Source organism: Typha angustifolia, chromosome 4 (genome assembly GCF_048772165.1).
Source record: "Typha angustifolia cultivar Huaian chromosome 4, ASM4877216v1, whole genome shotgun sequence".
Lineage (NCBI taxonomy): Eukaryota > Viridiplantae > Streptophyta > Magnoliopsida > Poales > Typhaceae > Typha > Typha angustifolia.
This window is the reverse complement of record NC_133242.1, coordinates 3925353-3940311: the sequence shown is the minus strand read 5'-3', so window position 1 is coordinate 3940311 and position 14959 is coordinate 3925353. Positions and strand designations below refer to the sequence as shown.

At 35.8% G+C, this 14959-nt stretch overlaps 1 protein-coding gene and 1 non-coding gene across 2 annotated transcripts; one reads left to right on the top strand and one right to left on the bottom strand.

Annotated features, from left to right (window-relative positions):
- The first annotated feature begins 2579 nt into the window (after positions 1–2579).
- On the top strand, positions 2580–2652 carry TRNAR-CCG (transfer RNA arginine (anticodon CCG)). Its single transcript has one exon. It is a non-coding gene; the product is annotated as a tRNA-Arg (tRNA).
- Positions 2653–3573: 921 nt separating this feature from the next.
- Positions 3574–14864, bottom strand: LOC140758971 (uncharacterized). Its single transcript, XM_073095400.1, has 9 exons — positions 14656–14864; positions 14426–14540; positions 10575–11518; positions 8263–10054; positions 7889–8165; positions 7634–7764; positions 6148–6977; positions 5679–5791; positions 3574–4968 (listed from the first exon to the last, which is right to left on the bottom strand). The coding sequence occupies exons 1-9, from the start codon at positions 14707–14709 to the stop codon at positions 4677–4679; spliced, it is 4548 nt and encodes a 1515-aa protein (XP_072951501.1). The 5' UTR covers positions 14710–14864; the 3' UTR covers positions 3574–4676.
- Positions 14865–14959: the final 95 nt, after the last annotated feature.

Here is a 14959-nt window from a genome sequence, read left to right as displayed (position 1 = left end):
ATTTTAATCTCTGAGAAAGAAGAGTTATACAGATATTTGCAGTGAGTTTTTGAACAATTTTACTATTCCTCCCAAAATATATTTGAGTTTTTGACCAAACTAGCCGAGTTCTAAATTCTTTTTTATCGGAATGGTCTATTTCTAAAATTTATTATCAAATGGGCCTAATTCACTGTAGCTCTAATAAAAACGTTGAACTGATCTGTATTTTTTTTTCAGACAAAAACGTCGACAGATCTTAAAACACTATTATGATTAGCATTTTATGTATATAAATCTCTTTAGCTTAATATTTTAGCAGTTAAGGCAAAAAAAATATTTGACTGATTAGTTTAGCATTTTTGTTATTATTACAATGAATTAGATCTCATTGATAATAAATTTAAGTGACAGTAAATTTTGGTAAAACTAAATAAAATGGGTCTAGGGAGAACTCAAATATATTACCATATCACTGTATATATACAAAAAGATTCATAGACCTTATTGTATTAAAATAATAAAACTAACGAACTCACTTTAATTATGAATAGAAAAACTAACTTTAAGATCTTTTAAAGTATATCAGATAAAAATAATTTTAGACATAATTACATAATAGTAAAATATATTTAACCATATAAATTATTTGCCAACCATATATATATGCCTATTCTAAGTTATAAAGATTTTATTAAGATATATCACTCTCATAAAAATTAATTTATAAATATATATCTCCATTTAATTACTTCAGAACATCTCTTTATTTAGGACAAATAAAACGCCTTCACTGGAAGCAATTCTCTTCTAAAATACAAATAATCTATCAAACCATTTTCCAAGCATTAATTTAATTAATTTCGGCGCTTATAGGCAATAAACTGTTCCATAAATAGTTTGAAAAGCTATTAATGAACGATAATAGATTGGTCAAACATTCATTTACGTAATGGGGAAAGATGGTTATATAGAATTATAGATTGTTTGTTTCCGTTACTCGAATTCTTCCATCAAGTATCGTTAAGAGTTTCTCAGAAACAAAAAACCTCCATTGAGTTAAACCAACCAAATTAGAATCCAAATTAAGAACTCCATTAATTAAACCTCTTACGTTTCATCAATATATGTATATATACATATATATACCACCAATCGAACTTAGTTCTCCTCCTCCTCACCATGGCCAAGTTAAACCTCTCCGCCGCCATCCCTCTAATTTTCCTCCTCCTGCTCCTCCTCCTCTTCGTTGCGCTGGCATCTGCCGACGGTACGACGGCGACCGCACCGCTGGCGGCGGATGAGTTGGGCACGTGCAGGAAGGTGTTGTCCGGCGGCGGAGCGGGGTGGGATTGCGTGAGGACGGTGGTGCGGCGCATCACGTCGGAGGCCGGCGGCTCCCCCGCGCCGACGCCGCAGTGCTGCATCAACGTGATGGTGATGGACCAGGAGATGGGGTATTGCTGGAGCTATTTAACCGAGGGGTCGGACACCGACGGCCCGTCTAAGCTCTTGGAATTGTGTGTCGATGATGTGCTCCAGGGTAACTCGTGATAGAACTAAGTTCTTACTCGTTTGGCCACAATAAAATATTAATTTCTACGGTGTTAATTTAAAAATAAATTTGTGAATGGATGTTAGATATAAAAAATCCTTTCACTTTCATCGTAATAAGTTTGATTTTAAAACTTAGTGATCATAATCCAATATTCTTATTTAGTATGTTTATTGTTTATAGTTTAGTATGACAACGAATATTAAATGATAAAAAAAAATGAGAGTTTGAATTATAAATAGCTTAAAGATGGGGTGTTAATTATAGAATCAATTAAATCTTAAGTCTTAATTAATTATATTGTGGCCAATTTTAGTTACGGGATCAATCAATCTCACAATGTTTTGCTAGATGAGATTGCATATTCTTAATTTTAGTTATGGGATCAAATAAACCATGGGTATTATCTATCTCATGCTCTCTCATATACTGTTCATCTTAATTTAATTACTGAGAGATATTAGACATCTGTTGCAGTAGAACAGGTATCTGTTGTGCTAAGTTGAATAGAATTTCGTCATGTTGTTATTGTTGTTGCTATGTCTGTGTACTTTCTCCTTGATTCTTTATGACTAGATACTCATGGTTGTAGATTAAAAATCGCACGATTAGACTCTGATACTAATTTGACACAACAAAAATTCTCTTCAAGAATTAAGTAAATGGATAGCATCACACCAATCTAAAATTATATCATCTCGCAAAAACTCACACCTAGAACCTTTTCAAGCTGAGACATCTCATCTCAAATCTCTCGGAACATAGGCAAGAAAAATTTTATTAAAAATATATCTTATCTTTAAGACAAGGATTTAGTACTTATATTGTGGTGCTCAAACACTAGTTGGATAGGAAAAATTCCCTGAGAAATTAACAGGAAAAAAATAATATTTCGTTTCATTCTAGATTTAGGATATTTACTATTATCCAAAAATACAACGTGAAATGAGAAGAGACGGAACTCATGAGTCATAATCTTTCACTAGAAAAGCTAAACACTACTTTCTATCATCATCATCTTTATATTAAGCACTTCCTTATCAATGGTCGCGTGGCCTAATGGATAAGGCGCTCGCCTCCGGAGCGGGAGATTGTGGGTTCGAGTCCCATCGCGATCGCATCTGCATATTTTATATATGTTTTAATTTTTGTTAGTCGGGACTGTTTTTTTTTTTAATATCAACTTTGAGTAAAATTACCAAAAACACCCTACAAATTGGATTGGATTGCTGGATGATGACATTCGATGTCAAAATTACCACGTTGCTCCGTTCCGTTTATGTCCAAAGAATCCAAGAGCTGCTTACGTGAATGCTGGGGTTTTGGCTCGCTCAACTTTGAGAGCTTAGTATGAACATACCATCCCTCCTTTTTAAACCTAAACAAGAGCTACAGTTTATTTTCCTTTTTGTGTGGCAATGCCACATCCTTAAAGGGATTCCAAATCCTAAAAGACAAGCATTACTCGAGTAATCTAACAGGATTATATCATATATAATCAACTGAATTAATCCATACTTCTCTTCTAAAATAGCAACACAGGAATCACACCTTTAAGGTAGATACTTATTATGCAGAGTCAGCTGTCATGACATCCCTGCTCAACCTGTCAGACTTGCAATCAAGCTCCCTTGCACCATATAACAAGATTGGCACACTTGACAGTGTACTGCCCTTTAAATTTCCAAGCCATCTAAAGGTGTATTCCTTCAGAAACTTCAGTATTTAACAACTTCATGCATGCAGTTTTCTTGTTAAGCAAAGCACAGAGCAGATGAGCATATATGAAGCAAAGAAGGTACAGAAATGTACATAAACAATGCCCAAACACAAACGAATGGTCAGACATAGTCGCTTTACCTTTGTGAAAACAAAGGGTCAATTAGTTATCATGTATAGTGAGAGTAGCAGTTTGGACAAGCTTAGGAAAATCTTATTATAAGGAAGCAATCTGCATACAATTCAGTAAGCTTTACATGAGAATCAAGGCAGATCAATAACCATGGAAGCCAACTCAAATATGGAGGAGAAACAGATGATTGGTCGAACCAATTGGTGCTTGTTTATTTAAAATTAATAACAAACAGATATTGTAAACTTGAAATTACAAAACTGCCAATCGGTTGATAAAAAATTGAGCACCAGCCTTGAGCATCAATAAATGTATGAATTACAACCAAGCCCAATTACTTGCTCATCAGTAATCTCAGGCATATGGAGAACACAACTCTAGAAATGTATGTTTGCAAAAGCAAAATGACAAGTCATGTTCAAAACTTGAAATTATGATCTCTCAGAATATACACCCCGGTATGTGGAGAACACAAACCTTGACATATCCGTTAAGCAAAATGACAAGTCAACTTGACAACTTGAAATCATGTTCTCCCAAAATATACACACCTGTCAGTAATCTCGGCAATATGAAGAACACAACTCTTTGACATGTTTCTTTTGCAAAAGCAAAATGACAGGTCAAATTCACAACTTGACACAATGATCGAAATCTTCAGTGCCATAAATAAATACAAAGCAAACTGACCAATCTCATCATAAATCCTCTTCAAGATATATATACATAGTACCTATAGTCTTACAGATGAAAATGGAAAACTCATCTGGTATCCTCTTCAAGAAACATTAGTAGTACTGTAGTCTCAGGGACAGAATTGGAGGGAATTGCTTGGAAGATGGCACTATCACCACCGGATAATAAGTTTTAGCATTAACCAATCTGCACAATATTCACTACTTTGAAATTTATGCTTCCAAAATTAATAGGGACTCCTGAGTCCAGGAAAAAGATAGCGGTACTGCATTTTAACAGTAAGGCTCTATGACCCAATCCCAAGGAAAGAAGCAATAACAGCATTGAAAATAGTGTCTTCCATCTTCCATACTTGAATGGCCTCCATAAAATCTTGATTCTTGTACATGGGCAATCATCTGTTGAAATACTTCAACTTGGCAATTTCACAGAATATTGTCTCCTCTGAATGGCAGCCAAACATTGGTAAGAGTCATAATCTTCATAGGTCCGAGAAACTGGCAAGATTGATGCTATAGGCCAAGAATCATATAGTGAGATGCATTGCTAAGATCTGTGTACTTGTCAAGTCATGATTAAATGAACACATTTCATCTATTCAGTATAGAGACTACAAGATAAAATTTCCTGTTCTCTGCTTAACTGAGCAAACCACTTTTTTATCTGTATGGCATGGTCGAATAGACTTTTATCCGGTGGAATCACATCTTTTATGCTGACAATTTCTTTAAGCGTAAATGGAAGAAGATTAAGCAAAGAGCCAACAGCTGAAAGCTGTACAGTAAAGCTTCCCTTTCCACTAGTATTTGTCTGTATAAACAAGGACAATCTGCCTCTCATCTTTGCAATATCACTCTGATGATAACCACCATCATCAACACCAAACCTGGAAATTGACAATGTATTATGAGGATATAAGAACATAGAAAGTAAAAGGTGCCTCATTAAACCCTATGACGAAGTTCCTCTGATGAAATTGGCATAATAAATGCAAGCAACCAATAGATTGCAATAAAACACTTTATGTACCACATGGACACAATGTTGGTGTCCACGACGTGCCCAACAATAGGAAGAACAGAAGGGGGCCATCGATCTAGCCAAGGGATTCACCCTATGTGATGCGTGAGGGCCCTAGGTGAACAATCAAAATAGCTTGCCAGATAATGGAGGTAAGGCGGCACACATCTTGCCTTGACAAATCCCATATTTTTAGGAGCCTCATGATAATCTGTCCTCATACCCACCTACCAAACCCATCCCGACCTCCCTTCACTATTTGGACCATTGAAACATAACAAAAGCACATGTACTAACTAGGTAAAAGTTAATGTCGCAACTACTAAATAAAAAAGCAATGAGTAAAAAAGCATGCAGAACACTTTATATTGAAAGCTTTCTATGAACATAATCAGTAGGAAATAGGTAAATGGTACACAACGAGCCATTCCCTCTATTATCAACATCATGACTCTTGAAGTGGGATAGTTAACATTATAAAAATAAAGTTAACATTATAAAAATTTAATGTTACTAAATGCAAATGCAAAATTCAATTTAAGAGGAAACAATGCCAGCAATGTTGAAAGAGAATACCTTCCCAGTTGACCTACTAGGACAACAAGAGCAGCTAAAGGCCCATTAAATCTGCACGACTCCAACATATCCAGAAGACGAATCACCACATTGTTGTATGTCCACTCCCAACTCTATAAGAATGAACATGAAAAAAAAAGACTCTTACTATCATTTTTCACATATGGCTTAAGAAAAAAAATTGCAGTGCACAACCCCAAAACTGTCTCTCATCCACCTTTAGTAATTTACATTGCACAATCCCAAAACACTTCAATGCTGAATTATGAGTTTTAACAATTCAAATTGAAGTTTAAAATAACATAACTGTGCCTTGGTGCAACCAAATCTAATCATTTAATAAATGTGTTCCATTTCAACTATATTAAATCCAAATTCACAGATAATTGAAGTTTAAAATTTAATAGATGAATGTCCTATAAAATTATGAAAAATTGAAGTAAATGCAAGCTCACAGAAAAGTTCATACCATGTAGCACCCAACAAGCTCAACCAGTGATATTATCTCTGTAAGGTAGCACAACCTTTTCTCAAAACAATCAACCTGATCAGCATTGAGCTTTCCATACTTGTATATATTGCAACCTTCATGACAATCAATATATACAACCGGTTCACTTTTATGTTTTGTTTTTCCATCCCTCCTTGGGATTTCATAGATTAAAGGAGCAGTTGATCTGTCTGCATCTAAATGTTCAACACTAGAGAAACAATAAACTTGAATCTGATCCAGCAGCGAACATACAAAGTTGTCCATACAAACTGTATCCACCATAAAGGGGCACTGCTCACAAGGTGAAACCTCTGTTGGTAGATATGCTGAATTAAGAGAAGACAGTGGACATGAAGATGTACACTTGTTCTCAAGCAGTGAAACCAACAATCTTATGGCAGTTACAAATGAACTGTCATTATCCATACATAAAAGTTTCTCTCCACATATAGAAGCAAAAACATGGAGCGCCAGCAAAGTCCAAGATGGATCACTCCTACCCATTCGAAGAATTCTATAGGAAGTATCCAGAACAATATATATTTGATCTTTTGTTGCACAAATGGAAGCCAATATAATGCAACCACAAACAAGCTGATCAGTCGTTGCAGCTGTAGAGTACATATGCATATCACTTCCATCCAGCAAATAAAACTTGCGTGGCGGAAAACAAGAAGATAACTCATACTGTCTGTCATTGTACATCAGAACTTCTTTGTTAAAAAGGAAGTCCTCAATTAGGCCAACAAGGATATCTGACAGGCAACTTTCTAAACTTAAGCATATGCTTTCTCCATCGGGTATCACTGCAAGATCAGGAAACAGTAATTATTTCGGTTTCCAATAAATAAGAATGCTGCAAAAATATATTTCGTGGAGAAGGATAACATCCAGTTTTTTTTATCGAGAACTTCCCTTACTTAACACATCTATACAAATGGAAAAATGAAAATGTTGAATTCAGGAAAAGATGCTCTCTCAAAATCCTTAGGTCCATATGTTTCAGCTAAATTGTTTTTCATGATAAAAACACCTCTTGCACTTACATTGTAAACTATTAACTACTCAAAAAGATCCTTTGGTATACTCGGTTGGGAATGCAGTTCCTCTAAGATCTTCTATGCACCAATCATAATGATCCATTTTAAGCCCATACGAACAAAGAGATTAAGAATAAGGCATGGTACCATCATAGATATGGAAATTATAAAGTTAGAGATGCAAATGAGAATTTGGAAACTGTAAATACTGAGATTACTGCTGAAAGACAGTTTTCACATGAATTATCTCCAGGTGAACCAACTAAAGGAATCAGTAAATGAATTGAAATGTGAAAAAACTTTGACATGAAACATATTGTAGGAAACCATGTATAATCATCTATCAGAATTCAGAACAAGTGACCACAAAAGCTTATAGTCGCATGATAAACATTACACACAAAACTTAATTAGAAGAGAACCTCTATTAATCTCAGATGCAAAAGAACCAGCGGAAAGAGCAAAATCTCCATTCATGGTGAATCTGGAACTTGCTCCCGGCATCCCAGCTATAATGCACAGCAGTAATGAGAAGGAGATGGAAGCCTTTTCCCTATAGATGCAAGATAAAATTCCACTTAGGTACAATGTTAATTATCAGTTAATTTCAATAAGATAAAATAAATTCAATAAGGTCTTAAACTGAGTTTTAAAATTAATGACAGTAAATAATTTACTCTGGTAGAAGTGCTGTTTCTGATGCTATTTTTCGGAGCAAGTCAGCATCAACAACAGTTTTCTGAGAGATATTGGTTACTGTGTTCACATAGTGAACTATCTTTGCTAGATTTCTCTCTTTCATGTTTGAGAACATTACAAAATACTTAGCAGTTCTCTCAGGTTCATCATAGCCCCCATGTTTGTCTCCTAGTGTATTGATGGTGGATAAAGCCATCTGCTTAGCAGCTCCTGTCTCTGTACTTGGACTAGAATTTCCAGTTTGAAAGTTTTCTTCTGTCAATGTTTTCAGAGAAACAGTTAGTATGTCTCATGAGTTACAATCTAAAATAGAAACTTAAATAGCACTAGGAAAAGTTGTTATATCACTTACCGACACCTTGAGCACTGATGTGACAATCAAGAAGTTGTCTTCCTGAAATTTGCAATTCCATGAAATCATTCTTTGCATCTTTTGTAGATTCAAGTGTTTCATTATTCTCAATGGCAGACAGAGATACATTCCTTGAGGTATCATGGATATCAGAAATGCAGTTCAGAGAACATAAACTCTGAGGTAATTTTTCAGAATGTGACATGGACTGAGAGAAGCTACTGGTTGTGCTTCCTAAGCATAATGGTTCATCAAAACATCCTGACCGTGAACCATCAAAGGATTCTGAATTTAGAATCTCATTATGACTTAAAAGACAATTGGGAATGGTCTTAAACTCCTCAACATTCTTTAGTTCCGCGGTTGATTGTGCAGCATTAGTAATATCCGTTAAGTAGTTGCATTTGTTGGCGGCACATATCTGCTTAACACTCAGATTACTATCACTTTTGACAATAGAAGGATGATGCTCAGTTACATCCAGCGAATCATTGTGGTTCAAGTTGGTCTTGGATATTGAACCTACACTTTTGTCCAAACACAGCACCTGAGAATTAGAAGATTTGGATTTCACTTGATTGGAATTAATCTCCAAATCAATGACATCAAAATCAGCCATGAAAACTTTACCCTCTGTTTCAAACTTACTAAACATCCCTTCTACCATGTTGTGTGAGTCCTCTTTCATAGATTGTTGGATGTTAGGGAACTCAATTGCAGGCAAAGTTGGTGAAATAGGCATTTCTATTGCTTCTCTATACCTTCTCTCCTCAGTATCATTATCCAGATCAAGTAGCTTCATAAAATCCTGGCATATCATCTCCTCAAAGGAAAGGAATGAAGCCCAATCACTACTGTAAATAGAAGATGGTCTCTCTGTGAAAACAGCATCTTCTCCTGCCAAAAGAGGTGTCGTAGTTCCACTAGAAACACCCGAAACTCTATTACTGCCCATACTATATGTCTTTCCATGGTTCTGATTGCCAGGCTCAACATTACTTTGTAATTCAGTTGTCTGCCGATTTGTTTCTGCATTGCTACTGATTTTGTTAGACTTTGCATTGACTAGACCAATATTTTCAACCTGAAAATCCCCTTCACTGGACACCATCTGTTTCTTTGCAGGAGGAAGACAAGCTTTAAATGCCAAAAGATTTTTTAAGTCTGAAACTTTCTCCCTTATCTTTAAATGCAACTCATCATCCTCACAATACATCCGGGTTACAGAGTCCAAAGTATCTTGTATCCTCCTTTTTTTCCTGCTACCTTTAGACATCTGATTAATAATGTTCACAGCATCAGGAATGGATGACCTCAAGCATACATTTCTTTCATTTTCTTGAAGAGATCTTCTATCAGTCTCCTTCCCTACAGCACTTATATTTTGATTCTGTATAGTTTTAGGCACTTTCAACTTCATGATGGATGATCTCCAATTGGAGTTCTTTCGTAATTCTGTTGATGAATTAGCAAAAGAAGTATCCTTTCCCTGTGAGCCCATGAATGTTCTATCAGAAAAAGATGTGGGATATGAACATGCTGCAGAGTTTTGTGACTTCTTTCCGAGGGAGCCTCCAACTGGAAGCTCTAACTCAGAACTAATACCTGAGGTTGGTCTTGTACAGCTTCCCCTAGATAATTGGAGGTCAGTACATTCTCTCATGGAATGAGAACAATTTAACGAACTCAAACAGGATGTCTTCATCAACCCAACACCTTGCTCCTTGACTGATTTAGGAGGTAAAAGGCAATTCTGCAAGTTATAACCCCATATCTCTGAATGTTCCTTGACCTGCCATGAAAAAAAATCAGTTGCTCAGAATCAATGAAAACAGCTAAAGAGCATCTAAGAGCTTTGCTGGAATTAAAAGCTAATAATGACAGCAAGCAAAATATTTGAGGAAAAAAGTCAAAAACCAGTAGAACACTTGGAATGCCTTACAAGATAAGTATGGTAAAAGTTGCAATTCATATATAGCATATTCCGTGCATTATCATCATTTCAGAAGTACAGAAAGAAAAAATTGGTGCAAGCAGAGGTATGGGAGAAATACATAGAACAGAAGATGTATAGATGCATCAACGGGCATCAAAGCAGACAAACTTAAGAGAAAAAAAAAATTGACATTCTAAAGAATGACAAAGAAGTTGAAATAGTCATCACAGAAATTGAGTCCAGAGTATCACGTACTCTAAGCAGTCGTTCAAGATATAACTAAATACCAACTAACAAATGCGAGGAAATTTACCTTCAAAAAAATAAAACTATCATCTTTCAAGTAGTGCAATTCAGTAATTTATTGGATACAAACCTTTGCCGAGTGGTCAATACCTTCAATGCTATCAATGAGATGGTTGTCAAGCATGTTAAATCGGCATGATATGTTTAGGAAATCTTGTTTCAATCGACGAAGTTCTTGTCTAATCAAAGTATTTTTACTTTTCTCTAGCTTTAATATTCTTTTTGCATATTTCACTTGCTCTTTTTTCCGTTTGAGTTGCTCTCTTAGAAGCTTTACATCAGCACTTTCAATAATTATCTCACTATTGCATCTTCCATCCCTACAACATGATGAAATCCTCTCTCTTCCAGTAGATAAGTTATCCTTGATCTTGTTTTGCAAATCCTCACTCTTTTTTCTCTCCTCGTTCAACTTTTGGAGCAAATTATCTGCACATGCTTTTTCTTCCATTGCTTTTTTCCTTTCAATTTGCATGAGCCTCCTCTGCTCTTCTGCTTTTGCTCTCTCTAAATCGGCACGCTTCTTTTCTTTATTTGCCTTGTGCTTCTCTGCTTCAACCTTTTTATTTGCATCTTCCGCCTTGCGGATCTCTACAACCAACTGCTCTCTCACTTTGTTAGCTTCACTTTTCACCTTTTCAGAGTTAGCCCTACATTCCTGAGCTATTTTCCTCTCTACATCTGCGAGCCTTCTTTCTTCTTCAGACTTATTTTTTTCTACTTTTACCAGCCTCCATGCTTCTGCAGATCTTTTCTTTTCTTCAAGAACCTTCTTCTTCTCAGAATCACTTTGCTTTCTCTCTGCCTCCAAAAGTTCTTTGACTCTTTTGATTTCTGACTCCAGCTCCAGCATGCGCATCCTACTCTCATCTCTTTCAAAGGTTCCAGCTTCCTGAAATATAGACTTTTGTGCCTTTAACTCATTGAGTTCCTTCTCCAACATAGTTCTGATACTGAATTCCTTTTCTTTTGCTTCTCTCTCTAGATCAGCTCGCACTCGTTCCTCCTCGTAATCTAATCAGCATAAGTTTATAGTTGAAGAAACTATTAGGGAATAGTCTAATAAATGACGCAAATAACATAAGATCAATAAAATAACAAACCTGCTCGTAATTAAAAATACAGTCCTGAAATAAACCGAGTATTAAAAAATTCAAGAAAATATTCAGTTAACAATTACAAGCCTTATCTAGACTCAATGCCGATCGTATGATTACCATTTATATTCAAATCTACAACATGTTAGACATGAGTGATGAAAGTTTGACAGGGGCTTTTGCAATTTAATTGCATTTAGTTTTATTATTTGTAATAATGGACCCTAGTGTGCACCGCATATATAAATTATATGTAATCCATTATAACAAAATGTACATCAGCTATAAAATATATATATACTTAGTTTTATATGATAAATAAAAAAACTAAATATATCAATTGCAAAAGCCCCGAGTTTACCAATCATTATCTGATATGACAAAAATTGGAATATCAATTGCAATGCCTACAAAAAGGTTATCCTCAATCTGTTACAAAAAGAAAATGCAATAACTCATCTTGTGGAATTAGACATTCTGGATGACATGGACAAGCACTAGTAAGTGCCGTATAACTAATACGTTCCTTGTTAAGTAAAAGAATGAGGAATTATATAGCAATGTAAGCTTTCTAAATTTTATTATTCAGAAGCTGAGGAAAAGATCAAATGGATGGATGTCCTGATTAGCTTCTACAAAACATAGATAGGAGAAGTAATAAAGGAAGAAGCAGTCTAAGTCATCATTACAAGATGCACACTTGCAGCAATGACCACCTGAGGATCCGACAAATAGAAGCTTGCAAATATCCCAGTAAAATATAGTAGAAGGATCCTAAACTAATACCTGACTAGCAAAAATGAGGTTGTTGAAATGGATTTCCATTTTCCACAAATTCTGCATATGCACAAACTCACATCGACAGTAGAGGTATGCCCTTGATAGCAAAAGAAGGATGAATAAAAATTCATACAGCAAGCACACATGGGTCAAAGCAAGATTAGAGCTATGGTTCAACCAATATGCTGAGAAAGACAGATTATTAGAGAATAAATCTGAAATAAATGAATTATTACCAAGGTTCGTCGGATTGGGATTGGCCATTTCCCTAGTCAAATGACTAGGATCGACCAAGATCGGCCATGATTGACCAGTCTTGATCAAATCGGGCTAGATCCATCATGGATTTGACCCGGATCCGACTCGAAGTAATCAATTATTGATGTCCCCAAACTCTTCCCCTTTCTCTCTTTACTCTTTTCTTCTCACTCTCTCTTTTTCACTAATTTCTCCTTTCATTCTCACTCTACTTTTTAATGGAGAGATCTAGCTCTAACGAACTCCAATGACACAAATCTCATTCTAGTGAACTCCAACAAACTATAGTTCATCAAGTATTTATTGTTTGAAACAATCACATGATCCATATACTGGTTATTATCCTCTTCAATATCTTCCTCAATGTCTTCAGACACAAAATCCATATATTGACTATTATCCTCCTTAGAGACAACAAAATTTATTTGATATGAATGATACGATGCAAATACTCTTTGGAGAACCAAACTCTAGACATCATTATTTTAAAATTTATGGTGATTACCATGACGACTACAGAAATTTACAAGAGTCAACTCGGTATTTATCGAATTTTGACTTTTGAGTAAGTTAATACTTTTATTTAATTTTTAAGATTCATATGTGAATAATTATCATTTTCTTTCTTTTTTTGTCATGTTATCTAAATTTTTAGAAAATTTTCTGTATTTTAAAATAATATTTAGAATTTTATGTAATTAAAAATCCAATTCGATCCGGGCGACCGATTCGGCTAATACATATCGTTTTTTCAAAAGGCCGATCCCAATCCCAATCTCAATTTTTCGAATCTTGATTACTACACTATCTTAGCATAGTTTTAGTCAAGCCCTTGATATAAGACGACAACAATCGCAATGCTTTGGGGATGATATAATTGTGGGGCAACAAGAATGGTGGTACAAAATTATGTGGGGGGAAACAAGAAGGAATGTCTGTCTGGAAAGTGATCTTAGTATACAAATAATGGTGGAAAAGGGTATAAATTATGAGACTCCGATATACGAGTTAGTCTAGAAAAAAATGTTCAGCAAAAACTATGATAGTCATACATATTACAATAAAAAAGAGTGGTGGCTTGAAATGGAGAATACGGGGTAGAATAACATATTTGATAACAAGAGGAGAACTGCCTTGGTAGATATAGCAATCTAGATACGCTAATTAGTTGGATATGATCAAATAAATAAATCTATCAAGTACCAAAAATGTCGCAGTTTCAACTTCTGATAAGGTTACCAGTCCATCAAACAATTTTCATCCTCTGATAAGGTTACCAGCCCAACAATAAGATAATGAACAAGAAGATAAACAAAAGCGAGAACTTTCAAGATAACTAGGCTATATTTCTCAGTCCTATAACCAAGACGATGCCAGATAAGACCAGGGTTCCTGCTTTAGGGCCACACAGGATTCTGCAACCACCTGCAGAGAAACACTATTTCTTGATTTTTTGCCGTGTTCAGTTAAATTGTCTCATATCCGTTTTAAAGAGGTTGTAAAACCTTCATCAGCATAAAGAAAAAGAAGGAGATGCCGTTCTCCTCCCGCCTTAGGGCCACACAAGATTCTGCAATCACCTACGGAGGAATACTATTTATTGATCTTGGCTTATTCAAAATTATACACTAATTTTGGCAGTACTCAGACACCCTAAGCTGTTAGGGTGATCAAAATCTCGGACTTTAAAATTCTTCCAATGGAAACACCAAAACTAACGAAGCTGCAATCAATGTACGGAACATTGCAATAGTCCAGAACAATTATGAAACGTTATTCGACTTACCCTTCTTGAGATTGGCGTTCTCATTGAGAATTTTATCAGTTTGCTGCTCCAGAAGCTTCACGGCTTGTCGAAGAGCATTCCTCTTCTCCTCCAGCTTCTGGTACCTCTTCCTTATCTAATCCAGACGAAAATTTTCAACAAAAAGAAAAGAGCGCATCGCCCGTCAAGGAAACAACAAGATGATTCAAATCTTAGATCAAGAAAGAAGGCGAACGCGAGAAGATGCTTACCTCCGCACAGCAAGGATTAGGGGATTCGGAGCCCAACGCTACGTCTCCCGCCATGGAAGAGAAGCGAGAGAGATCCGCGACGTCGGCGTAGGGTCAGTGTTTGAGATTCTTGGAGATTGAGGGTTAGGGTTTTCCTGATGGGCCGGGACGGACGCCGCCTTGGAGGAGAGGGAAAAGCCTCACTTAAACCCTTCGTTCGCACGTGCACCTCTTAAGGGAAAAGCCGTGTCAAAGCCACAGTTAAAAGTTATATTAACTCTTCATTAAAAAAATTCAGAAAACACCCCCACGTTTTGTTTAATTC